The sequence below is a fragment of the Lolium perenne genome, chromosome 4, assembly GCF_019359855.2.
Source record: "Lolium perenne isolate Kyuss_39 chromosome 4, Kyuss_2.0, whole genome shotgun sequence".
Taxonomy (NCBI): Eukaryota; Viridiplantae; Streptophyta; class Magnoliopsida; order Poales; family Poaceae; genus Lolium; species Lolium perenne.
Window position 1 is genome coordinate 181312267 of NC_067247.2, and position 27862 is coordinate 181340128.

The 27862-nt window shown below is 43.5% G+C and overlaps 3 protein-coding genes across 3 annotated transcripts; 2 read left to right on the forward strand and 1 right to left on the reverse strand.

Moving 5' to 3' along the window:
- The first annotated feature begins 7158 nt into the window (after positions 1–7158).
- LOC127294481 (F-box protein At5g49610) lies at positions 7159–9733 on the forward strand. Its single transcript, XM_051324311.2, has 2 exons — positions 7159–8544; positions 9419–9733. The coding sequence occupies exons 1-2, from the start codon at positions 7257–7259 to the stop codon at positions 9433–9435; spliced, it is 1305 nt and encodes a 434-aa protein (XP_051180271.1). The 5' UTR covers positions 7159–7256; the 3' UTR covers positions 9436–9733.
- A 532-nt stretch (positions 9734–10265) lies between these two features.
- LOC127294482 (cell number regulator 13) lies at positions 10266–12166 on the forward strand. Its single transcript, XM_051324312.2, has 3 exons — positions 10266–10860; positions 10955–11667; positions 11786–12166. The coding sequence occupies exons 1-2, from the start codon at positions 10417–10419 to the stop codon at positions 11159–11161; spliced, it is 651 nt and encodes a 216-aa protein (XP_051180272.1). The 5' UTR covers positions 10266–10416; the 3' UTR covers positions 11162–11667; positions 11786–12166.
- A 469-nt stretch (positions 12167–12635) lies between these two features.
- On the reverse strand, positions 12636–17937 carry LOC127294480 (G-type lectin S-receptor-like serine/threonine-protein kinase At1g11410). Its single transcript, XM_051324310.2, has 8 exons — positions 17378–17937; positions 16642–16691; positions 16057–16142; positions 15076–15230; positions 13995–14205; positions 13665–13896; positions 13400–13550; positions 12636–13067 (listed from the first exon to the last, which is right to left on the reverse strand). The coding sequence occupies exons 1-8, from the start codon at positions 17822–17824 to the stop codon at positions 12882–12884; spliced, it is 1518 nt and encodes a 505-aa protein (XP_051180270.1). The 5' UTR covers positions 17825–17937; the 3' UTR covers positions 12636–12881.
- Positions 17938–27862: the final 9925 nt, after the last annotated feature.

Here is a 27862-nt window from a genome sequence, read left to right on the forward strand (position 1 = left end):
ATGAAGAACAAAGTGACAAGCATAGGAAGATAAAATACGAGTAACTTCAAAATTTTCAGCATGTAGAGAGGTGTTTTAGTAACATGAAAATTTCTACAACCATATTTTCCTCTCTCATAATAATTTCCAGTAGCATCATGAACAAACTCAACAATATAACTATCACATAAAGCATTCTTATCATGAGTCTCATGCATAAAATAATTACTACTCCCAACATAAGCATAGTCATTCTTATTAATTGTAGTGGGAGCAAATTCAACAAAGTAGCTATCATTATTATTCTCATCACCATAATCATCAAATATAGGAGGCATAGTATAATCATAATAAACTTTATCCTCCATGCTTGGGGGACTAAAAATATCATGCTCATCAAAACCAGCTTCCCCAAGCTCAGATTCTTCCATAGCATTAGCAATAATAGTGTTCAAAGAGTTCATCCTAATAACATTGCTACAACTATTTTGCAAACAAAGTTTCATGGGTTTTTTAATTCTCTCTTCAAACACATCATGTTCTAATTCAATATGAAATTCATAAAGATCTTTAATTTTTTTTGTTGTTTTCCATTAGCCTAACTAGTGAAATAAAAACAAGAAACAAAAAGATATAATTGCAGGATCTAAAGGAAATAGCTTCGAGCACTCACACACCGGCAACAGTGCTAGGAAATAGCTTAGTAGTCGGAGGATGTGAATACCTTTTACCTTACCTCCCCGGCAACGGCGCCAGAAAATATCTTGATGTCTACGCACGCTTCTATTCCTGTAGACAGTGTTGGGCCTCCAAGAGCAGAGGTTTGTAGAACAGCAGCAAGTTTCCCTTAAGTGAATCACCCAAGGTTTATTGAACTCAGGGAGGTAGAGGTCAAAGATATACCTCTCAAGCAACCCTGCAATTAAGATACAAGAAGTCTCTTGTGTTCCCAACACACCTAACACACTTGTCAGATGTATAGGTGCACTAGTTCGGCGAAGAGATAGTGAAATACAAGTAATATGAATGATTATAAGTAGTAATTACAATCTGAAATAAAGATGGCAGCAAGCAACCATGTAACAGAACTTGTTGGAAACGGTGTTTCAATGCTTAGAAACAAGGCCTAGGGATCATACTTTCACTAGTGGACTCTCTCAACATTGATCACATAATTGAATAGATAAATGCTACTTTCTACACTCTCTTGTTGGATAACAAACACCATTCATTGTGTAGGGCAATAAAAGCACACCTCAAGCCGGAGTAAACAAGCTCCACAACATCCGGAGTTCATATTAAAGTAACCTCTAGAGTGCATAATAGACCGTTGCAATTTAGACCGAGTACTAACATAGCATACACACTGTCAACAATAGCTATGAAAAGGGGAATAGATCGCATCAATACTATCATAGTAATAGTTAACTTCATAATCTACAAGAGATTACAATCATAACCTACGCCAAGTACTACATGATGCACACACTGTCAACATTACATCATGGAGGAGGAATAGACTACTTTAATAACATCACTAGAGTAGCACATAGATTAATAGTGATACAAAGCTCATGATCACATAAAGATCACACCATGGGAGAGAGAGATGAACCACATAGCTATCGGTAGAGCCCTCAGCCTCGGGGGAGAACTACTCCCTCCTCATCATGGGAGACAGCAACAGCGATGAAGATGGCGGTGGTATTGTCATAAAACTAGCATGGAACATCAGAAATTATAGATACGTTTGAGACGTATCAGAGCATTACATAAACCAAAAGGCATATGCCTATAAGCATAAGTTCCATAGGGACAAGTGAAAGTGGTTTTATCTTGATCTTTAGCTCTAACAACAATTTGTGAAAACCCAGAATAATCCTTTTCTGAAACTATAGCACAGACTGACCCTCCGGGCAACTCTATTTCACTCATCTAACCATTTTGTGTGGCGCCCTTCCCATTGGCGGCCACACCTGGCCGAGTGGCGCCCGTGCTGCCGGCGCCACACTCCCATCCGACATGGCGCCCTCGACGCTGAGGTGTGCTCGAAACTGACGTGGCAGGATGTGTGGCGCCGCCCACATCCCCGTGGCAAGGGCGCCACACATCCACTTATGTTTGCAAAAAACATACTATAAGACATTTCTCTAGGGACTTAGCCATTTTGGCGACCCTGTTTGTGTGGCGCCGACGCCATGGGCGCCACCCCTCACCATGTGGCGCCGAAGGCACGGGCGCCACACAAAGAGGCTCGCCAAAACAGCTAAGGACTAATCGTCCGGAGCCCTTGGATGTTTTCGACCTAAAAGTTGAAATAAGATATAAGTTGACATGTGTGGCACCGACGCCATGGGTGCCACACAGTGCAATGTGGCGCCAGTGGGAAGGGCGCCACACATTGACTTGTGTTAAAACCATGAAAAATCCTACCATATTCCAACAGTTTTGAATACAACATTGCACAGAATATGTACGACACAACATAATGATTGAAATAACAAATAAGGTTCGACGACATCAAGGTTCCAATTACAATAAGGTTCAACGACATGAAGGTTCGAGAAGATCAAGTTTCACACAACATCATGGTTCGACAACATAAAGGTTTGACAACAAGAACGTAGCCAAAGGGACATCACTGCGTGGCAAAGGCTCCCTCCCCCCTCGCCTTCTTCTTCTTAGATTCTTCCGCCAGTTCTTCCTTCTCCCTTATGTCCCGAGCCAACTGAACCACGGAGTCGAAGAAATGGTGGCGCTCCTCCGTATTTGAAGCTTCGGCTTGAGCTCTTTCCTCCTTGATGCGCTCAGCCTCCTTAGCCACCTCCTCTAGGTGCATCCTATTAGCCCTCTCCCTCGCTATTTGAGCAAGTTGCCAGTTCTTCTGGAATTTTTCCCTCCATAGACGGTCCCGTTTGGCCTTGATCTTCTCATCCCTCTTCTTCTCGCGCCATATGTATTCCTGATACTCCCTTTGCATACGTGCACGCTCGGCCATCTTGTTCTCGTGCTCCTCCTTCTCCTTCCTCGCAACTTCTTCCTTCTCCCTCTTCTGCACCTTCCTCACCGCCTCCTCCCAAACCGACTCCTACTTCTCATTTCCCTCCCACGCCCCTTCCCCTTGTTGGGTTGAGTTGCCATACCTGAAAACAAAATTGAGAAAACCAAAGTTAGTCACGGAATAGGAAAATATATAGTACAATGCAATTAGTAACTTGAAGACACATACGGATAAGGCCCCGCTAGGTATCCTAGCATACTAGTACCCCGACGGCCACCATGCCGACCTCTACTAAGCCCTACATGAATCCTTGGTTGCCTTGGAGCTTGTCGCCATTGTGGTTGATGCCTTGCGGCTTGTTGCCTTGGAGCTTGTTGGCTTGGAGCTTGTTGCATTGGAGGTTGTTGCCATGGGGCTTGTTGCCTTGGAGCTTGTTGCCTTGGAGCTTGTTGCGTTGGAGGTTGTTGCTGTGGGGCTTGTTGCCTTGGAGCTTGTTGCCTTGGAGCTTGTTGTGTTGGAGCTTGTTGCGTTGGAGGTTGTTGCCGTGGGGTTTGTTGCCTTGGAGCTTGTTGTCGTGGGTTTTGTTGGCTTGGAGCTTGTTGGCTTGGAGTTTGTTGGCTTGGAGCTTGTTGGCTTGGAGCTTGTTGGTTTGGAGTTTGTTGGCTTGGGGTTTGTTGGCTTGGAGGTTGATTTGAAGCTTGTTGGCTACTTGATGCTTGACTTCTGGTAGCATCATTGCCATTTGATTTTTTGCCAGATGTACACTTCCTTTTATTGTGGCCCTTACTATTGCATGATCCACAATTAGTTGGCTCGCGAGCCTCTTCGAATAACTTTTTTTCCGAATGACCACATCTATCCATATCTCCGTGATACCTCTTTGTATTTCTTCTTCCATGTTTCACAACCTTCCAATCCGGATCTGGCCAAACTTGCACTCAATGATACTCTGGCCATTGTGATTGATCCAAGTAAGGAGAAAACCTTGGAGCCCATGTCCTCTTTGTGGCTTCGATTGAGAACTCGGACTCCCGAACGGTGAGCGGGTTATTGTAGTCGACACGTCTAGTGCATGCCGCTGTTAGCAAGTGGGAGCAAGCCAAATGAAGCAAAGAGGGACTCCTACATGTGCATTCACATGTCTTTAGGGACACACGGAAAGCCCGACCTCCGTGTTGGACACCACCTTGTGTGGTGCCTCCCGGCTCATTCACTTGGTAAACCCAGTCAACATTGTCATAACATGTAGCCATTTGGGAGTCCGCCTTCCTCGCCTGAAATTCCATGAACTCTTCAACCTTCGTTGGGAACTCGCAATTCCTAGCAATTTCCTTCTCCGTTTCATCGGTGTAGTTCTTGAAATAGACATTGAACTTCTCGAATGTGTATTGAATGATTGCCGTCACATGCAATGCACGGACACCCTTCAACACATTGTTGAAGCACTCGGCCATGTTGCTTGTCATTTGGCCATATCTCCTCCCATCATCATCATAAGCTCTTGCCCACTTTAGTTAATATAAGGTGTCTATGAAGAAACTCTTGACCACCCGCGTTGAGGTCTTTGTGCTTCAGCAAGCCGTTGTATAGGTTTGCGAAGCGGCGCTCAGAGTAAGCGAGGCAACAATCTTGAAGAAGGTCAGACAACTCTTTGCTCTTGCATACCCGGTAGAAGTTTGCATGCCCGGGAATGGCAAGCTCCACCGCATTGAGAATTCCTTGATGACGATCGGAGATGACACACACTTCCTTTGAGGGTGGTATGACCCTCGTCCTCAATATATGGAAAAACCATTGCCAGTTATCATTGTTCTCAATCTCTACCAATGCAAAAGCCAGTGGTAGTAAATGGTTGCTCGCATCATTTGCTATTGCCACCAATAGTGTGCCCTGTACTGCCCGGTCAAGAATGTACCATCCACAGCTATGACCGGCCTACAATGTTCGAATGCCCTCGTGCATTGTTGGAATGACCAAAATGCACGGTGAAATACCCTCACTCTTTTACCGTCATGCAATGTCATTTTGGTTGCGGAAGGCTCCACCACATGCACCATGCCCGGGTTAGTTGCGGCCATCGCTAACAACAACCTAGGGACTCGGTTGTATGCTTCCTCCCAATCACCGTACAACATCTTGAATGCGGCTTGTTTGGCGTTCCATGCCTTCCCGTACTTGACGTCGTAGGCAAACCGGGATTTCACCATATCTTGCACGGACCTAATGCTCATGGTAGGAAGCGATGATATCTCCGCCGAGAGCTTGTATGCAATGAACTCGGATGTGAGTTAACGGTGGTCCGGCTGCGCATCCTTGCCATCAAGCTTCGCCCCCCGGCACATGTGAGTTGCTACACAACTTGTTATGTGCCAAGAGGGCCCTTTTTTGAAAGGTCTTGCACGGACAACCCATGGGCACCTTTTATCCACACATTTTAGCGTGTACCGCTTCTTCAAGTCCGAGTGAACAATGATGTAAGGGCGATGATGCTTAATGGAGAACTCCTTCAACCATATCTTTAATTAATTCCAAGAAGGTATCAAACGTGAGCCCTTTAGATATCATAGCCATCCTACCATCCACATCTCTCTTGGATATTGGCCTAGCTCCAAGAAGTAAACTTTTGCCACCATCAACCACGGCTCCATCCGCAAGACTAACATCACGGAACAATGGTACCTGAATATCCCGTCCGGTTACCTTATTGAAGATCTCGGCTCTTTCGGCTTCCTTAGCCGTCAAGCCATCCTCGTCAACTTCCTCTTCGGGTCCATCATCATCCGAGTCCGATGCATAGCATCGAGAATAAGGAATGGAGTGGTCCATCTCCTCTTGTGTCAAATATTTATACAAATCACCGACATTGTTGTCATTCATCTCGAAACCATCATCGCCATCATCATGCTCGTCATACTCATTCCCCGACGGAGGTTGTTGGGCAATGGGAGGTTGGACAATGGGAGATTGGGTGGCTTCTTCTTGGCTCATGGGTGGTGGACTCCTCTCTCGAACGGGGGAGGAGGACCGGTTAAGGTCAAGCTCGATACGAGCATCAACCGTCTTGGTTGCAAACAACTCCAAAGCCTTGTCTTGTGACCCGGCCACCGTCTCCTTGTAAACGGACCAACGTTGCTCGGAGTTGATACGCATTGTCTTCCAACGGGTGTGCATTCCAAACCCCACATTATGTCTTCCCTCTAGCTCAACACCATCATTTGGCTCATTCCAATTCAACTCAACCCTCACTTGTGCTACCACCTCCGCAAAGCTAGGGCTAAGGTCAAACACCAAGTCAACCTCTTCCGGGTCCGGCTCTATGTTTCCTTCAAGAAAGCATCCTTGTCCACATGATGAACATGAACAATTCTTTCCATCCCCCTAGCATAATGGGAACAACACATACACACATGTGTTCATTAGTTACCATAATCAACATAATCTACCCATATAAACTAGCACACTACCATTTCTCCTACTTCAACAACCCTAACATCCAACCAAATCCATCTCCACCCTCAAATCAACCAAATCCACATCTAGGGTTTCACATGTAGATTCAACCAAATACACAAAAATAATGGATGAAAAGAAGGGGAATGGAGGAGATTACCTCAAGGAACGGGTTGGGAACGATCTCCACGGGCAGATCTGACGATATCCAAGAGATTTGAGTAGGGATTTGAGTGGGGGGGGGGGGGGGGGGGAGAACCGGGCGCCTTCTTGAGGGGAAGAAGAAACAGAGAGAGGAGAATGGCTGGCTGGGGTGGGCTCGCGCGGCCACACATAAGTGGATGTGTGGAGTGTGGCGCCGATGTGGACGGCGCCACACATCCTGCCACGTCAGTTTCGAGCACACCTCAGCGTCGAGAGCGCCACGTCGGATGGGAGTGTGACGCCGGCAGCACGGGCGCCACTCAGCCAGGTGTGGCGCCAATGGGAAGGGTGCCACACAAAAGGGTTACATGAGTGAAATAGTTTGCCCGGAGGATGCTATAGTTTCGGAAAAGGGTTATTTGTGTGTAAATCACCTCCACCGCACCTCGTGGCCGGGCCACGAAGTATGTTGTCACGTCGCATTGGACTGCTTGGCCAGATCACTCCATTCTTTTTCGCCTCGCGCCCACAAAATCTAAAAGAATCATCAATTTTGGCGGAATCTCAGGACTAGGAGGGAGATAACTGCGGCGATCTACACAGGCCACGATCACGAGCCTGCGAGGGCGTGATTATAGGGCATCGTGGTAGGTGGTGGCGGTGGTGCGTGACCACATTCGGCATGGAGCAGCGGCGGCTTCGCCACCGGATCCTTGTCGTGCCTCTCCCACTCCATAGCCCTCCACCATCCGCCGCCGGCGAGCACAGAGCCACGGTTGTTGCGCTCGACCGTGAGGAGGCCACGGCGGCACGAGTAGCCAGGCCGAAGCGGATGCGCTCCTACTCCTATGCTGCCGGCATGGGCCTCCCGGATGAGATCGTGGTGTGGGATATCTTCCTCCGCCTCCCCTCCAAGGCGATCCTACGCTGCCGCGCGGTCTGCCGCTCCTGGCGGGGCATCACCTCCGCCCCCGACTTCCTCCTCGCCCACCACCGGCGCCAGCCGTCGCTCCCCCTCGTCGCGCTCGACGCCACTGACAGCGGCTTGTCACTCTCCGACGCCACCGCCAAGTGCTGCCCACCCATCCTCGGCTTCGACGACTACGACGGCTGGAAGCTCGCAGCATCCTGCGACGGCCTCCTCCTCGTCTCCCTCTCCAACGCCCGCTTCAGCATCTGCAACCCGGCCACGCGTCAGTGCGCTCCACTCCCAGGTCTAACCACCGTCCGCTACATCCACGTTGCTGGGCTCTACCCCCACGGCTCGTCTGGAGACTACCGTGTTCTCTACTGGAAAAGGCCTGAGTACTACATCCTCAGTATGCAGCAGCGGCACTCGTCCAGGCGCATTGGAGTTCCTACTGCTTCCCCTGACATGAAGATGGTCATGAGGGAAGAGGAAGGGTTGATTTCTAAAACTAGGGATCCACCTATCATGCTGCGCAACTGCCTTCACTGGAAGCCTGCCCACTACGACGATCCCAACTATGCCGCAGGTATAGTTGTTTTCGACACGGTGACTGAGTTGTTCAGGCTTATGCCTGGCCCAGCTGCTGCTGCCACCACTGCCAGCCGACGCACCTCTTTGCATGACATGGATGGTTCTATTGGACTTGGTTGCTTTGATGAGGAAAGTGCAACGGCCAAAATCTGGGTGCTGGAGGACTACGAGAAGGAGGTCTGGTCATTCAAGTACCAAATTGAGCTCCCAGTATGGAGCATGCCTCACCATGCATATGTACAGCGTGTGGTCTTGCCGCACAGTAGAAACATGTTGGTCTGCCGTCACTCTAACTTTTTCAGTAGTTGCATGTTCCATCATGACACCAACGGCAATTTGCTAGAGGAACTCAGATGGGGGCCATGGCGTTCGAGCATTACCGGCCATTGGTTCAAAGAAAGCCTTGTCAAGCATGCCTTCTTCCCCAGCCCAAGTGGTGCACCGCCACTTCTTTTCCGAAAGCTCAGAGGTACCTCAGCATACTCGTAATTGATGCATTAAGCTATAAAAGCCATTTTGATGCCTGGATCCAATCAAATAAAACACCCATCTTGATGCATGTTCAAGGAAATTAAAACACTTTTATGTACCGTTATATGCCAAAAGCTATTTACAATTGTAGTTCCATGTATAGAAGACGAGTTATAGATAGTTTTAAATAATAACCATATAATGTACTTTCTGAGACTTATTTTCGATACAGTTCTGACTCAAGTCAGCAATAATTGGTACATGCTGGGTATAGTTCTTCGGATGCAAAAAACACATTTATTTTTCTTGGAGATAGTTCTACACTATATTTTCTTCCGCACATCATGAATTGTAGGTCTCTATGTACTTTGTTATGTGTGATGATAAACTCGGCTATGTTAAGAACACTTCACTCGTTAGGTGTGCAACCCTTCATCTGTTCTATGCTCAGAACAGAATTGCCCCTTCCGTGTAAAAGAACGGCAGAACAGGACCACCAGTTCTCTATGTTGTGTAAGTCTGTACAATTAGGTTACAGTGTAGTGCAGATATTGCATCGAAATTTGTATGTTTGGATGAAATGTTGATGGATTAATTCCATTAGCCTTGTACTCTGAGTTTGTATGCCTATGTGCATCTGAATCCGGTGGTTCAGTTATTTTATCAATGTTTGCAATGCATATTTGGTTGGTTGGTTATACACCAAATATAATCATTTCCATTATGAACTTACCTTCAGCATACTTAGAGTCCATGCCCGTTTAATCTCACCCAGCACAAATCCTAAGATTCTATGGATGCTTGTTTAATTTTAACCTTCGGATCATGTTCTTATTGTAACTTGACGTTGGCTCTGTCTGCCGTTTTTTCAGATGACGGCAGAATTTGATAACAAGTACTGGGTGTCTGGGTTACAATGAGAAGAATAACTTTTGGTGCTGCGGGGGAAAGAGTTTGAACTAGTTGTGCCACATTCAGATACTTCTGTCTGATCACAATATAGATACATGCAATGTCCCACTCCCACGGTTGCTCCTTCAGTACATTTACTTTCGGTTTTCTATTGTATGAATATTATTGCAGTTCTTCTAGTTTGCTTGTACTGGATTAAAGTTCTGAAACCAGGTTTTTATATATTCAAAAATAAGTACACCCAGTGCATTATTGTACTGAGTTTGTGCATCCAATGCATTTGTATAGCATTTATCATGGCTAGTGAGTCCACTTTATAAAGGAAGAAAATCCAGGTACAGCAGAGACCAAGCAGAGTACATATACTCTGCGAGCTGACCAGAGGTCTCCCTCTTTCATGAGCTCTGGTTCCAGCGGAGATGAATATGGACATCACAGAAGATGGGAACCTTGTGGACGAGTTCTACCATGTGTGCTGGCTGATGGTTCGTCCAAGTATCACTTCAATCTCTAAATGCTGCTCATACAATCCATGGAAAATGGTTTGTTTAGTATATCTGTCAAGAGAAAAATTCAAACCTTGAATAATTGGCCATGTGTGATGTATGACCTGCCGCCCTTCTCCACATGGGCAGAATCTCATTTCTTACAAATCATGCATACATAGAAGCTGGAAGTTTCCAGGAACCTGCCCAACTTTGGACCCATCTTAAGCTGTCTTTGTCCAAACGTCAATGAACGAGGCATTAAAAAAAATCAATCATTGAACAGGAGTACTTTGGATCGCCAGTCCATTGGCCACACTAGTCAAAGTCACTGTTTTCACTTGTACCAAACCAAGGCCTTTTTATGAGCGGCTAGTTGGACCTTGCTCTCCCAGACTGAACATCCTCATTCTTCTCTTGGGAGTTGGGACACTAGCTCAACTCCAAAATCCTGAACCCAAGGAAGATAAGAGATGGCTCTAGTTGGTCAGGCTGCCATGGTTGCGCAGTTTGCAGGAGTCGATGCCTACGGGCTCATCAAGATGATCGCTGAGGCAGCGCAGATGGTGCGCAGAAATAGAGCCACCTGCCTGCAGCTCGCCCGGCGTGCCAAGATGATCGGCGATCTCCTGCACCAGCTCCACTCGGCGCAGCTGATGCAGCAGCCGGAGACGAGGAACCCGGTGGAGCAGCTGGAGGAGACGCTCCGGCGTGCGCTGCTGCTCGTCAGGTCCTGCCAGGGCCGCGGATACCTGTACCGGTGCTTCATGGGGTCGCGGCACGCCGATGAGCTCCGCGAGGTGCAGGGTGAGATCACCTTCTACCTCCAGCTTTTTCCTCTCGTCAGCTACGTGGACACAACCCTCACCTGGGTGAGGCTCTTGAACAAAGGTGCTCCTGAACCTTCATGCAAAGAGGTACAGCTAGTTCAGAGCCAATTATAACTGTTTCTGACAATTTAGCAGAAACTAAGCTCAGATCTGAACCTTTATGATTTGTTCTTTTCTACAGGCACCTGTGGTAAGACCATATTTTGTGCCATCCCTGTTCCTCTCGCCGGATGAGTGGTGCTTGGTAGTTATCCAGGAAGTATATTTTCGCACAGTATACACACGGTTTACATCATCTTCTCTTCTTGTAAAAGATGTAATATCTACTAATCCGTGTGCGGAACTTTGGCATCTATATGCAGGAGTTAACTGTTCTGCAACTGACTAATTATTTATTTTCTTATCATTTCATTCAAAGGATTGACAGTTATTTAGTTAGCACACTGTTTCTGAAAGTGCTAGCTAGTACACTATTTTGCTTCTCATGGAACGCGTTAGTGCTTTTGTCTCCGGATATTTCACCTGATCCAAATCACAGTTGTAAGTTGATCTTTCGTGTGCGTGCAAAATAGGTATGTTAGTATTTAATTTTCCTTGCAGAGATCATAGTTGAGATCTGACTATGTGAATCTTGGATACTATTGTTTGTTGCCACTGAAGTTTTTTGGCGATTGTTTTGCATCGGGAAGCTTACATTTTGATCCATCAGGATCGCAAACTTCCAGGTTCGGAGGCGCAATTGCTCGTGCCATTGGATCACAAAGTCGTTCCAGGTTCGAATGCAGAGTTGCTGGTCCCTTCACATGATGCAGCCAAGGTTCCAAAGGCAGCCTGTGTATTGCAGCACCACACGTGACTTCGCTTGAAGGCCCCTCTATTTCTACATAAACAAAGGTAGCATTACTAAACCCAATTTGGGATTCATCGCAGTGGAAAATAGCAATAATAGGTCTTGCCATTCTTCCTCACATCAAACCTTGACTTGCAATTTTTCACCTGCTTTGTTCTTCAGAAAGGCAAGCTACGAAGCAGCATTAATTCTCAACTCTATTGCTACTGTACAAATGATCTGGGCTTCAGAGCTGAAAGGGTATAGATAAGCGAATCATGGGAACGTTAAACCTTGGTTCAAGAAAAACTTGCCTCCTTATCGAAGTAATTTTGACCCGAAGAAACCATTTTCAATCTCGGGCGAAATGCCCGTGACCAGAATTTACAGGAAGTGCAGAGATAATACTATTGTGTTTCTCAGAGATTATTTGATATATTGCCTTATAGTTGCGCATGGCCCACTGATATAGTCACGTACCATGGAATTTCAGCTTCGTCAAATCTGAGTGTTGTCCTGCTTGTATGGTTTCAGAAGAAAATGAATTTCAGCAGTTTCTGGTGTTGTACGGTCTCAAGTCATTTTTTACTCTGAGACTGACGCCCTCCTATAAAAATCAAGAGAGAGCAAATCGACTCATCTCATAATTTTGTGTGAATATGTATACTGCTCAAGCTGCCCTACCTCAGCAAGAGAAAAAGAATGCATGCATGTGCATCGATGTAACAAGATACATTTTAAAGATGGTAAAATTGTATACCTCCCCAAAATTTATTGCAGATACTTTTGTACACATGTGCAAACAATGTGATTTTTCCAGATTTGGTTAACATATACTATCTGTGTTTCAAAATCTAAGACATTTTAGTAGGCTAAAACAACGCAAGTATGATTTTGGTGGTCATCATGTTGGAGCGTACCCGTATTAAATCTATCTTCTATGTGCAATGTGTGCAACCTATCTGGATAGCGTCCAAGAAGTTTGAAAAGAAATAGCAAGATGCATCAAGTGCGCCACAAAAATAATAATTCAGATTCGATCAACAGCAGAATTATATTTGCATATGCATGGATGAGGTTTGAAATTGAAGTTTTGTGACAAGGTAGACTCAACTATGTCTTCTAAAACAAAATCTGTTTAGAGACTTTTAAATGTTCATCTGGCGAGATTGCTGCTAAAGAGCATATATTATATGAGTTGTCCCCATGATGTTTGTACTCTTTGGCCATCTTCGATCAGCTAGAGCACCTTATTACAAAGTGGCACCAGACTGGCGGTTCATCTGGCACACTTGATGCTGCAAAGCATGACAACAACTTCCGACATAGAGGGCCGATCTTCGACAGGATGGTGAACGCACATCAGCGCTATCTTAATGCATTGCATAATCTGTGCTCTCTCATTCTTCTTAGCAGCTAATAACGGATCCATAAGCTTGTGCAACTTCTTTCGATGCCTGCGTGCCTGACATTATTTGAGAAACATTCAGCATCATAATTTCGCAAAAGGAGAAACGAGGAGAATGCAGCTAGTGCTACCAGGCTACCAACGAGGCTCGGACACATACAAAAAATCGGTAGCGATCAATAGTAAAACATTAAAGTTGTGCAATTGTAAACAATAAATATCATCAAGTAAGGAGTTCAAGAAACTGTGGAGCTGCAGCTGTTCTGCACTAGTGCAGTGGCACATCATCCATCCACGAAAAGGGATCAGTATCTAGCAATTACAGCTATGCTGAAATAAAGTCAATCCTGTAATTAAAAGCTTCACTGCATACTTTTAAAAATACTTACATAATCAGGAAGAGACCCTAGAGATGCGCTCTGCATATAAAACCGAGACAACTTTCCAGCTATAATCTCAAGAAGTACAACGCCAAAGCTGTATACATCTGTCTTGTCCGATATCATTCCAATAGCAACATATTCAGGATCTGCATAGGCACTAGCAGATGAAAAGGGGTCATTATGACTATGCACGTGAAAGCACTTCAAAAAAGAGGATAAGGCAAGAGGGTTGACACTTCCAACTGGAATGTTGAATCAGATGAGCACTTACTATGTGCCACAAACGAGCACTTCTGCAGTCATACTTGGAGTTAATTTTCTAGCCAGACCAAAATCAGAAATTTTAGCATTCATTTCACGGTCCAACAGGATATTACTTGCTTTTAAATCCTTGTGGACAATGCACATCTGAGAATGCACATGCAGATAGAGAATACCATCCGCTATCCCTTTTATTATTTGAAGACGCTTAGCCCAATTAAGAAATTTTCTTTTTGATTCATCTACAAAAACATGAATGCAATGTTAGAAATAAGTACTTGCTGAAAATGGCCAGATTTTTTTTTTTTATGAAATAAGCCCTGATGTAAGTATAACTTGCCAGTAATGATACATGCCAAGCTTTTATTTGGCATATATTCATAGACAAGTATCTTTTCTTCTTGCTGAACACAATAACCAAGTAGCGTGATTATATTTTTATGTCGAAGATTTTGAATGATTTCAATCTCGGCTCTGAACTCTGCTGGACCTTGATATGAAGATATCTCATGTCTTTTGACAGCAATCTCAAGACCATTAAGAAGTTTGCCCTGAAAATATCAGATGACAACATTATTGAGGGGACTAGAACAATGTTTCTGGTGCATAGTGAGATCCACTGTTGGTTTCCCTTGCTGGTCGGGTGATCCAGGAGAGCAAATGAATGCCCACCATCAGTGGTGTTACCGTTATGTGCAAGCATTTTTTCAAGGGAAATTTTAGTTGGAGACTATCAACCGAACATTGTTCTTCCTTCTTAAGAAATACAAATATCCCCGTAATGTCAAATAACAAATTGACAATTTATAAACATTTAAGCTCTAGTCAGATAGGGGAGTGGAACATCAATCCCAAGATAAGTTCGCAAGCAGTATTAAAACATACTAGTCTACAAGCTTCATCCCACTGAAATTCAGTCATGCTTCAACTAGCAGGGGTGGAGAAACATAAAAGGACCCCCACACAATGTCAACCTACAGCCAGTTAAGGAGTCGGATGACGAAGGGATTGGTCCCCCCTCCCACAGACAGGTACAATTACTTTAATAATCTGACCGGCCCAATTCAGCATATGAATTTGAATGACCCACCGCCATTTTGTTCTTGCTCTGCCATTGGATACCACGTAAAACTATTCTAAAAAGTGGGTTCATCTATTGGAACAAGCTGATAAATTTCAAAATGCCTGTTGTCAAGGTTGAAGCACAGGTATTTGAACAAAAAGTACTATGGAAGTTAGATATGAGGGTGAACTTCACATTTTAGTCAACATTAGGTTGAGAAGTCAAGTTTTTTTATATTTTATCTCTTAGGTGGGGATCTGAACTTTCATGCCTCAAGTGCTATAGACATTTAGTATCACAAGCTCTTAAGTGGTTCAAGATTTTGTCTCATACTACTTTTTGTCTCAAGAAAGGTTACCTTGTAAGTATAGCCAAATCCACCATGTCCAACCATGTTTCTCCATGATAAATTGTCAGTAGCAGCCAGTATCTGAGATAAACTAAAATATGACAACCCTGCTCCTTTTTCAACACCGAAGAGATTTGCCAATTCTTCCATATTCTTAACTTTACCTGGTTCACAGGAAAAACTTCACCTTGTCATCTAGTACTGGAGGCATATTTGGAGTAAACACTCTGCGTACTTTTTCTAAGGGATAACTTTATATCTAGCATACACACAGTCAGGATTACAGGGTAAATTATGACTAAACTAGAGCTATAACCAAACTTTCCCTATCTTGTCCAAAAAAAAAAACGGTGCAGTTTTCTTCTCGACGACTTCTTATATACAATGACACATGTTTTGGCGTGTTCTCGAGAAAAAAGGTGGAGTTAATGGAATACTCTCTGTCAGGAATACTACTCATATTCAAGCTTTCTAAAATGAAACTAACAAAGCGACAAAGTATTGTACTACATCCATGTCAATGAATAATCCCTATATGTTTTTTTAAGTCAAACTATGTAAAGTTTGACCAAGTTTTTAGTATAAATTAGGATGATACAAAATCAATATCGTTAGATACATCATGAAATGTATTTTCATATAATATCTATATAATATTATAGTTGTTAATAGTTTTTTTCTAAAAGTTTGGTCAAAGTTTACTTAGCTTGACTTTAAAAAAAAAAGACCTTAGTCATTGAAACAGAGAGAGTAGGAAGCTGATCCTTTTACGATACTAAGATAATTTTACTTTTAGAATCTCTTTCGTGCACTAAATCATAACTTCGTTAAAGTTCTTTTGCCCACACAAGTTTTCATCAGCCCAAAAGATGCTGCAACTCTGCTGACATAGTATTTAAGATCAAAATAGATTTAAAGAAAGACCATAATGTGATTTATGGCACCTATTTACAAGTTTGAATAAGTTGTCGATTAAGTGCATGAGCATACTTGTTTCTTGATCCTCCTCAAATTTTGAAGGAAGATAAGTTTCCGGATCTTCTAATTCAGTTGCCTGGAGGGCCTCCCTTCTGAGCCTGATGTAGTATCGAATACATTAATAACATATGCTGAAGAAAGAAATTAAGATATGACTATTAAAAAAAAATTCCCTTTTGTTTGTAAGCATCGGTTTGACGAGGCGATCATTGTATCCTTCGAATTAGTACACAACTATCTAGCAAAATGGTGACTGTGATGTAGGTGGAGTTTGGATGATTGATTCATCTGACCTACAATTGTATACTGCACCGACTTATGCAAAGATAGCAGATTAATTTGATAGAGTGGTCACAGTATTCATTTTGGTTATAATTTGAAGACATATGTTGTCTAAAACGTTTTATTCTATGGTGTGATAAGAAGATGTGTGTTTCTCAAAAAAAAAAGTGAGAAGAAGATGTGTGTGTGTGCAACTGTGCATCATTCACTCTACACCTCAAAGAAAAAATAGCTAGAAAATGAAGCAGGTTCAGGGGAATCCAGAGTCATGACATGAATTATACATAAAAAGATAATAACATTCATAGAAGATACCTATCTTCATGTTCTGGAGGATGTACTGCATGTAACTCGTCCATTGTATCCTTGGAGATTCAAAAAAGATGGGAATAAGAACATACTTTTTGTCTGGAGTAAACATTATGGAAATGGTTAGCAAAAGTTCCATCAACAAACTGGAGTCAATGTTTACAAAAGCTTCAATTCTAATATCAAGTATGGTAGCCTTGTAGGTGAAAGAAAACGCGACCGCATCAACGATTACAACCACGAACTAAATTAGCATAAGCGATCTCTGCCAACAACAAATAGCGCTTTTGAAACAATAAAACAACCTAATCTTAAAGACTGAATTTAATTGGAAAGCACCAGGTCCAAATTCGTTTCTCTGACCAGGCGTCACTGATTGAATTCCTCCATGACCGCATGGTAGGTGAAAATGAAAGAAGACTTCCGCACATTTTTTCCATGGATAAAGATACATCACATTTGAGCAAAAAAAAAACTATGACCATTTCTCTAAGACTTCAGAAGTTGCATGGTCTTGAAATCGAGTTGTTTAAGATAATAATGGATCTGAGAGTGTTCCTATTAGGCTAGTCTTTCATGATTCAAATAATTAACTAAAATTGAAAATTACACTTTCTTATTTACTGAGAGATCTAAAAAGAGTAAGGTCTATAACCAAATCTGTAACTGAAAAGCTCATGCACATATGTAGTTGTACCGTACATTTACCTCTAGCTAGAGAAGACAATATCAGATGATGTACCTGTGTGCCTAAAGGGCGGGCTCTGTTCAGAAGCTGCTCAAAGGTACGGCTGGTGTCGACGAAGCTGACAAGGGGGAAGAGCTGGAGGTAGAAGGTGATATCGTTCTGCACCTCACGGAGCTGGTCAGCCTGCTTGCCCCCCATGAAGCAGCTGTATAGGTAGCCGCTGTCCTGAGAGGATGTAATGAGCATGTATGTATGGCGGAGGGTCTCCTCCAGCTGCTCCACGGGGTTCCTCGTCTCGTGGTGCTGCATCAGCTGCGTGCTTTCGAGCTGCTGCAGAAGGTCCCCAATCATCTTCACGCGCCGCGCTAGCAGCTGGCAGGTCTCCCGGTTCCTTTTAACAGTCTGGACAGCCTCCACAATCATGTTGATGAGCCCATACGCATCCACCCCGGCGAGCTGCGCCATGCTCGCCGCCTGACCCACGCCGCTCCATAACGCCATCTTCTCCCAACTAGTTTGCTGCCAGTGCCAGGTCTACCTTAGAGAGCAAAGAAGAACAAGTAAAGAAGCACCCAGTACACCACACAGCTAGAATATGCCATAGGACATGGAAAACCGGGGAGTCGCAATCTAAAGGTCCCTACATGAGCAAGAGAGAGCGGCGAATTTACCGGCGCGGGTAGGTAAAGGAGTCTAATCCAGCGTCCATTCTCTGCTTTGAGATTGGTGAGGCTTTTGACATTTATCTAATATAAAACTAATAATTGAAACAGAAGTGAAACTTTTATGAAACTAAAGTGATACATGAAAAACATTGTGAAACATTCTGACAAAAGTGAAACTGATGACATCATTGCTGTCGTCACTACGGTTTGTTTCACAAAAATATTAGTGTTTCAGTTATGTTTCAATTATGTTTCAAATTTGTTTCACAATTTGGTACAAAAATTGGTCAGCACATGACTGACGTCATTGCTGACATCACTGCTGTAAGTACCGGCGCCGGTAAAAAGAGGTTTTCGATGAGCAAGAGAGACCCTTGTATTCTCAATTCTTAGCGCATTTGAACATGGAGTTGGGGAGTTATACAAGAAAGCTGCTGTGATAGGATGGCCACATCCAAATTGTTGACTCAGAGAGTGGACTATTCTACGCTGAAAATAGGATCTGAACCACAACGCGTACCATGCCATCAACCACGCAGAAATGCAAGTCTTTCTTGCTCCCTGGCTACTCACATAGGTCCTGAATTTTCAGCGAGCACATCGGAAAGGGTCCGGGCACCATCAGAAGGACGCATCACTTCTGTGGAATTCTCACAAACACCTGTGCTGCGCCAGAGAGGTGGAAACTACTCCACCTATGCAAACCCCTGGCGCTAGAGAGACGGAGACCAGTAGACCACTCCACCTATACAAGGACCTGTGCTTAGCCACCGGTCGGAGCACGAACCCGCTCACCTTTTTTATCTTCTCACGCTCAGTCACTCTCACTTTATACAACATGAGCCGATCTCTCGCGGCGCTGTCGATGAGCAATCGGCTGTACATCTCGTCTGGTTCCTTTTTCGATAATTGAAGTTTTATTACTTTAGTGAAGCAATTACACACGGCCTCTGCATAGTTAGGATGCAAACAGCCGTTTACGAGTCTCAAATATCATGGAACTAATACAGAACAAAACGCGAATTACATATCAATCTTGAGCAATTGTAAAAACGCCTAAGGGGGAGGGGTGGCCCAGTCCGTAGATTATGCTGCCACTCATGTTGGAAAAAAAGTATCTCTCGCCATAGCCTCCAATCGTGTACAGACCTCCATAAAAAGATCGCGGTTCTCCATCCATAGATAACCTGCAAGAGAGAATAATTTATATCATTAAAAACTTTGTCATTTCTACATAGCCATTGCGACCATACAATGGCAAGCGCTTCCACCCTAATAAGCATTCTAAACATGTGATCAATACCATGAAGCCAATTCCTAAAGATATTGGCAACACTAGTCCGGGGATACAGATCAGATGCTAGTTGGATGCATGACCATATAGATCTGACAAAGCGGCACTGGAAGAAAAAGTGTTTAATCGTCTTATGGTGATGATAGAACACACCTTCCAGTCCATTGTGTTTAACAAGATTATCTTTGGTGAGAATCACCCGGGACGTAAATACCAACCACATTTTTTTATTTTTAGTGGTATTTTCATCTTCCAAAACTTATTGTTCTTATCAACTGGTATATCACGTTGGATAAGTGCATTGTATAGTGAACTTACAGAAAATTTTCCATTAGAACGTAAGTTCCAACGAAATTCATCGAAGTCTTCAGAAAGTTGAATGGGTTCCAAATGATTAAGTAAGGAATTCCACGCAACTAGTTTCTGACCGTATAAATCTCGTCTAAACCATATAAATCTCGTCTAAACGTCACTGTCGGTGGTGAGGTCGTCATTACTAATGGTATCACTTTTGCGACGAATAATACTATATGATGACGGATATTGTTCCGAAAAAGGCATGTTTCCTAGCCAAGAGTCCTCCCGGAACCGTACCTATGATCCATCCTTAATTTAAATCTTTGAAGCCATAAGGCCGGCCTAGAAATGCGAATCCCCAGGTTTCCATAGGATTTGGGATAACGCTTTCTCGCCAATGTACTTTCTCTTAATGAGAGTCTGCTATACCCTGTCCTCTGTAAATAGCTTGAACAACCATTTACCTAGTAAGGCTAAGTTTTTGACTTCAAGGTCATGAGCACCCAACCCACCCATATCTTTGGGACGACATACAACAATCCATTTAACTAGTATGTATTTATTTTTCTCGCTATCCCCTTGCCAAAAAGATCTCGATCGATAATAATCGAGTTTGTGTAGAACACCTTTTGGAATATGGAAGAAGGATATCATATACATTACCATATTATTAATTATTGAATTAATGAGTACTAGCCTTCCTCCTAGGGATAAAACTTTACCTTTCCAACTACTAAGTCTTTTCTGAAGTCTTTGCTCGACCAGTTTCCATTCAGCAATTGTTAATCGCCGATAATTAATCGGAATCCCCAAATAGCTAATAGGAAACTGACCTTTCCCACAACCAAATAGATCCGCATATGCGGCTGCTGAATCTTGAGCATCACTGAAGCAGAGCAATTCACTTTTATGAAAATTTATTTTGAGTCCCGACAATTGCTCAAAAGCAGCCAAAATTAACTTGAGATTTCGAGCTTTATCAAGATCATGATCCATAAATAAAATTGTGTCATCGGCGTACTGAAGGATTGATAGGCCACCATCCACGAGATGTGGAATCACACCTTTAATCAGACCGTTAGACTTAGCACGTTCGATCAAAATAGCGAGCATATCAGCCACAATGTTAAATAAGAGTGGTGATAGAGGGTCGCCTTGGCGTAAGTCCTTTCCTGTCTGGAAATAACGACTCGTGTCATCATTAACACGGATCCCTATGCTTCCTCCAGACACAAATTTTTTGATCAAAACACACCACTCAAGTGAAAAACCTTTCATCATGAGCGTCTGTTGGAGAAAGGACCATTTAACTTTGTCGTAGGCCTTCTCAAAATCTAGTTTTAAAACAAATCCATTCATCTTTTTGTTGTGCAATTCATGTACCACCTCATGTAGGACAACTACCCATCAAGGATAGTACGTCCTTGCATGAAAGCGGTCTGTGACAGCAGCACCACATGATCAGCCACTGAATTCAGTCTAATGATGGCCACTTTCGTGAAAATCTTGAAACTTAACGTTTAAAAGACAGATAGGTCTATATTGTTGAATCTTTTCGTCCTCCTTAACCTTAGGTAGCAAGATAACCTCACCAAAATTTAAACAAAATAATTAAAATTGTCCAGCGTGGAAAACACTAAAAAAATTAGAAGGTCCGTCTTAATAGTCTCCCAAAAAGACTGATAAAATTCAGAAGGGAAACCATCTGGAGCCGGGGATTTGGTGTGTTCCATTTGGAAAAATAGATTTATTAATTTCCTCCTATGAATAGGGAGCTATCAATAAATCATTCTCCTCATTTGACACTTGGGGTATGTCGGCCGTCTGATATTCATCGAGAGAGAAAGAACTCTCCTCCGGTGGACCAAATAGACTTTTATAATAACTTGTAATATATGATTTGAATTGATCATGGCCTTCAATTAACCCCTCGTCCTATACTAGAGATTTAATACACTTTTCCTGTGACGACCATTGGCAATCCCATGAAAATATCTAGTATTCGAGTCTCCTTCCAGATTGAATTGAGGTTTTGAATGTTAATACCATTTTAGCTCCTCCTCCCGAAGAAGGACCGCTAATTGAGCATTGGATTGACTCTTCAATTCAATCTCCATACTCGATAGCGGCCTTACTTCGGAGAAAGCCTCCAACTCATCAATAATGGCTGATAAGCCAAGCTTTTCCTTTTTGAGAATAAAAGTTGTGTGGCTCGCCCATCCAGAAAGGTGTTTGTGTACGACACGCATTTTATTATTCCACCTTGATATCGGGATGTTACCGGCTAGTGGTCTTTTCCAAACCTTTTGAACCATATCTTGAAATCCATCCCGCTGTAGCCATCCAAGTTCAAATTTGAACGGGTGTTTACACAGCGGTGTTGAATTTCCAGTAGTCAAAAGTACGAGAGCATGGTCAGACAATCGTTCAATATGCTCCAGAGCGCGTATTGACACCACGGGATATTTATCTTCCCGAGAAATGTCCATTAACACGCGGTCTAGTTTTTCGTATGTTGGATCAGGTAAACTGTTAGCCCAAGTGAACTGTCGACCAGCCATATGGACCTCTCTCAAGTCTAAGCTATCAATGACAACATTAAACAAGAAAGGCCAATGATCATTAAACTGACCTTTACTTTTCTCATGTATGAATCTAAGCAAATTGAAATCCCCCCAATAAGAATAGGGTGGGGATCATCCTTCGCAAGATTAACCAGCTCACGTTAAAAGTCGACCTTAAACTCATCTTGGGCTGCCCAATAAACGGAGACCGGACTCCATATGAAATCATCAGCCCTATTCCTTATAGTGAGTTTGATGTGATACTCACCATCGGAACTAGACAATACTTCTATGGTGTCCGACCGAACTCCGAGAAGCAAACAACCAGACCTAACACGAGGAGGGCAATAAAACCGCTCAAAGTCTAAACACCCGGATAACCGAGTTAAAAGACTTTGAGAGTAATCTCGCTTACCCATCTCAAAAACAGCAATAAAATCTAAATTATAGTTCTTACAACAATCGGCAATATGAGAATGCTTAGCCAAGTCTCGAAGACCTCTGCTATTTCTAAACATGCCATACATCTAGAAAATATTTTAGGTTTTGTATATATCTCAGACCTACGCTTACTCTTTTTCTTAGCGGAGGACTTAGAATTACGCCGGGAAGCTTTGAGATCATAAAATGAATGTAGCCCCGAGTGTTCCAAGTCCACCTCTGAAATACTACCCACTAGAGCTGAAAGAAAATGACCATCTGAGATAACATCACCCTCCTCCTCCTCTAAATTAGGTTTTTCCACCCCCATCGAAGCCTTTGGAATGGCCGTCAAACGTTCATATTCCAAATGACTCAAGACGTTGGCCGAAACAGAAATCTCCTCGGGGCAACGACCAAAAGAGACACCTGCACTACTCAAACTAGATGAAATTTTAGAATCTGAAAATTTAATAAAAGAAGTGGAGGAACTATGCATAGCAGCCGAGACGAGGTTCTTGGCCGCTTTACGACGCATCGCTTTCTGCATCATATCTTCATCTGTGGTCCTCGACCCATCCTCCGCCAACTAGGGGTCCATTGAGATTACCCAAGACTAAGATGGGCCCATACATCGGTTGCAACTAAGGAGACATACCAGAAGATGAATTCTTGATGAACAAGGCAAGAAGGCGTCGATAAAGGAAAGATTAGATTAGATCTCAGTGTAACCTAGTCAAATTCGGACAGGACTCTCAGGACTTGTGAAAGGACGAGATGTCCCCTAGAGGGGGTGAATAGATGTTTTAAAAACTCTTACGCATTTGGCTTGTAAGAATGCGAAATTAAACTAACGTTTATTTTACAAGCACAAATCCTAAATACGCTAGGCTCAACTAATTGCAACAATAACAACTATATCTAAGCAAGATAGCCACAAGATATATGTAGCACAAGTGATAGCAAGATATATGTACTTCAAGCACGATGGCTATCACAAGGAAAATAAGCTCGGGTATAGAAATAACCGAGGCACGCGGAGACGAGGATGTATTCCCGTGTTCTCTTCCTTTGCAAGAAGGTACGTCACGTTTGAAGGAGTGGAGGTCCCACGAAGGATTCCCCAACGCCACGAAGACTCACCCTATTCTCCGAGACAAACCTACGAAGGATAATGGCCCTTTCCTTATGGTTAGCTTTTCCTCCACTCCGGAGATGGCAAGCTCCAAAACCACTTCACAAGCTCCACGAAGGAGAAGCCCGGGCCTCTTCACAATATTCCTTGAAGAGATCACCGGTGAACCAACCGTCAAGCCAACTACGAGGTCTCCCTCCAAGAGTAACAAGCTCATGGTCTCTCACTCGAACTAATCGTGGTGGAGAGCTCAACACTATGCAATGATGCAAAGCAAGAACACTAGAGGTGTTCAAATCCTTCACTCTCAAATCCCACCAAAGCAACAAATTCTAGGATGAGATTAGGAAGAAAGAACAAAGGAGAAAATCAACAAATGACTCCAAGATCTAGATCCCAAGAGTTCACCTCACTTAGAGGAGAAATGGATTGGTGGAGGTTGTAGATCTAGATCTCCTCTCTTAGATCCCTCAAGAATGAGCAAGAATCATGGGAGGGAAGGGAGAGGAAGCAAGCTCAAGAGGTTCAACAATGGTGGTTAAAAACGTGCTCAAGAACCCTAGAAAACTGTTGGGGAAGAAGCCACTTTTATAGCCAAACGAAATATGACCGTTTGGGGCAGATCTGAGAGTTTTTCGTGCAGCATGGTCAACCGGGCCAGGCACCGGGACGCCTGGCGTGAGAGCTGGTTGACCGGGCTATGCACCGGTGAATGGATCGTAGCGAACAAGAGGGGGGGGTGAATGGCGCTACGGCAAGTTTTAGTCCTTTTCAAGTTTTATGCAACGGAAGGTAAATGTGTGACTTTTAGCAATGGGGGTGATCCTACAATGAATATCGGACGAGTGCAACAAGTAAAGGAATCAACAAGATAACGAGAGTAAGGAGCGAGACAACCGGGGGGCGCGAGGCGAGTCGAGGTTTGTTTCCCGCAGTTCCTTCCACTAAAGGAAGTACATCTGCGTTGAGGAGGTGCTAGTCTCACACAAGAGACTAGGCGGCCACACCACGAAGGAAGGCCTCACCCTCTTCCTCGAGAGAGCTCCACAGAGGTGCTCTCCCTCTTCCACTAAGGCACCGGTCGAGGCGGTGATTTCTTCACAAGGTTGGGGCGAGCTCCACACACAAGGATGCTCCCAACACCCTATGGATCTAGTACATCACCAAGCTAGACTCCATAGCTGCACATCTCCAATGCTCCACCATAGGAACCCATCACCAATGCTCCACCATAAGAACTCTTCCAATGCTCCACCAAAGGAACTCTCCAATGCTCTGATACGTCTCCAACGTATCGATAATTTCTTATGTTCCATGCCACATTATTGATGTTATCTACATGTTTTATGCACACTTTATGTCATATTCGTGCATTTTCTGGAACTAACCTATTAACAAGATGCCGAAGTGTCAGTTGCTGTTTTCTGCTGTTTTTGGTTTCAGAAATCCTAGTAAGGAAATATTCTCGGAATTGGACGAAATCAAAGCCCAGGGGCCTATTTTTCCACGAAGCTTCCAGAAGTCCGAAGATGAAACGAAGAGGGGCCACGGGGTGGCCAAACCCTAGGGCGGCGCGGCCCCACCCCTGGCCGCGCCGGCCTATGGTCTGGGCCCCTCGCGCCGCCTCTTGACCTACCCTTCCGCCTACTTAAAGCCTCCGTGACGAAACCCCCCAGTACCGAGAGCCACGATACGGAAAACCTTCCAGAGACGCCGCCAACGCCGATCCCATCTCGGGGGATCCAGGAGATCGCCTCCGGCACCCTGCCGGAGAGGGGAATCATCTCCCGGAGGACTCTACACCGCCATGGTCGCCTCCGGTATGATGTGTGAGTAGTCTACCCCTGGACTATGGGTCCATAGCAGTAGCTAGATGGTTGTCTTCTCCCCATTGTGCTATCATTGTCGGATCTTGTGAGCTGCCAAACATGATCAAGATCATCTATCTGTAATTCTATATGTTGCGTTTGTTGGGATCCGATGAATAGAGAATACTTGTTATGTTGATTATCAAAGTTATATCTACGTGTTGTTTATGATCTTGCATGCTTTCCGTTACTAGTAGATGCTCTGGCCAAGTAGATGCTTGTAACTCCAAGAAGGAGTACTTATGCTCGATAGTGGGTTCATGCCTGCATTGACACCGGGATGTGACAGAAAGTTCTAAGGTTGTGTTGTGCTGTTGCCACTAGGGATAAAACATTGATGCTATGTCTAAGGATGTAGTTGTTGATTACATTACGCACCATACTTAATGCAATTGTCTGCTGCTTTGCAACTTAATACCGGAGGGGTTCGGATGATAACCTGAAGGTGGACTTTTTAGGCATAGATGCAGTTGGATGGCGGTCTATGTACTTTGTCGTAATGCCCAATTAAATCTCACTATACTCATCATGATATGTATGTGCATGGTCATGCCCTCTTTATTTGTCAATTGCCCAACTGTAATTTGTTCACCCAACATGCTGTTTGTCTTATGGGAGAGACACCTCTAGTGAACTGTGGACCCCGGTCCAATTCTCTTTACTGAAATACAATCTACTGCAATACTTGTTCTACTGTTTTCTGCAAACAATCATCTTCCACACAATACGGTTAATCCTTTGTTACAGCAAGCCGGTGAGATTGACAACCTCACTGTTTCGTTGGGGCAAAGTACTTTGGTTGTGTTGTGCAGGTTCCATGTTGGCGCCGGAATCCCTGGTGTTGCGCCGCACTACATCCCGCCGCCATCAACCTTCAACGTGCTTCTTGGCTCCTCCTGGTTCGATAAACCTTGGTTTCTTTCTGAGGGAAAACTTGCTGCTATGCGCATCATACCTTCCTCTTGGGGTTCCCAACGAACGTGTGAGTTACACGCCATCAAGCATATTTTCTGGCGCCGTTGCCGGGGAGATCAAGACACGCTGCAAGGGGAGTCTCCACTTCTCAATCTCTTTACTTTGTTTTTGTCTTGCTTAGTTTTATTTACTACTTTGTTTGCTGCACTAAATCAAAATACAAAAAAATTAGTTGCTAGTTTTACTTTGTTTGCTATCTTGTTTGCTATATCAAAAACACAAAAAAATTAGTTACTTGCATTTACTTTACTTATTTCATCATGTTTCCTTTTAATTTTACCACAAAAGACATACCGGTAGGACGTGGGTCTATAGTTGGGAAAAATAATATAGAAGAATTTTTCAATCATGTTAGTACCATTGAAAGTTTTGAAGATAGACACTTGGTAGACCTTGCGCCTACTTATGAAATTGCTGCTGCACATTTAGTTCACCTGTTGGAAACTAAATTTGTTAATCTTAATCCTATAATCCAACACATGTTTCTCACACTTGGTGATATGGAAGAAGGGGAAAAGAAAGATTTTGTTTTAGAAACCCTTCTTAGAGAATTTGGTGGTCTAGCAAGAGAAGCTAGAAAGGTCTTTGCTAAATTTAATATGCTTGGTTCTCATACTAATTTTGTTAGTCTCCTTGAAAAGATGGACATGGATAGAATAAGATGCACTAATAATGTTGATGATGGTGGCGAGATCAAAGCACCAATACCATGTAAACTCTTAGCTATGAATGATGCACTAGAAAATAACTATGCTTGGCTTGTTCCTGAAAATTTGTTTGATGAGAGTAGCACACCTAAGACTAATGAAAAGGGGGATGCTAAAACTTATGTATCAAATATATTATGCCTGGTTGAGAAAACTCCGCACCCCGCTGAGAATGCACCATCTTTTGATAATACTTGATACACACTTTCTGCGCCTAGCTGAAAGGCGTTAAAGAAAAGCGCTTATGGGAGACAACCCATGTTTTTACCTACAGTACTTTGTTTTTATTTTGTGTCTTGGAAGTTGTTTACTACTGTAGCAACCTCTCCTTATCTTAGTTTTGTGTTTTGTTGTGCCAAGTAAAGCCGTTGATAGAAAAGTAAGTACTAGATTTGGATTACTGCACAGTTCCAGATTTCTTTGCTGTCACGAATCTGGGTCTACCTCCCTGTAGGTAGCTCAGAAAATTAAGCCAATTTACGTGCATGATCCTCAGATATGTACGCAACTTTCATTCAATTTGAGCATTTTCATTTGAGCAAGTCTGGTGCCATTTTAAAATTCGTCAATACGAACTGTTCTGTTTTGACAGATTCTGCCTTTTATTTCGCATT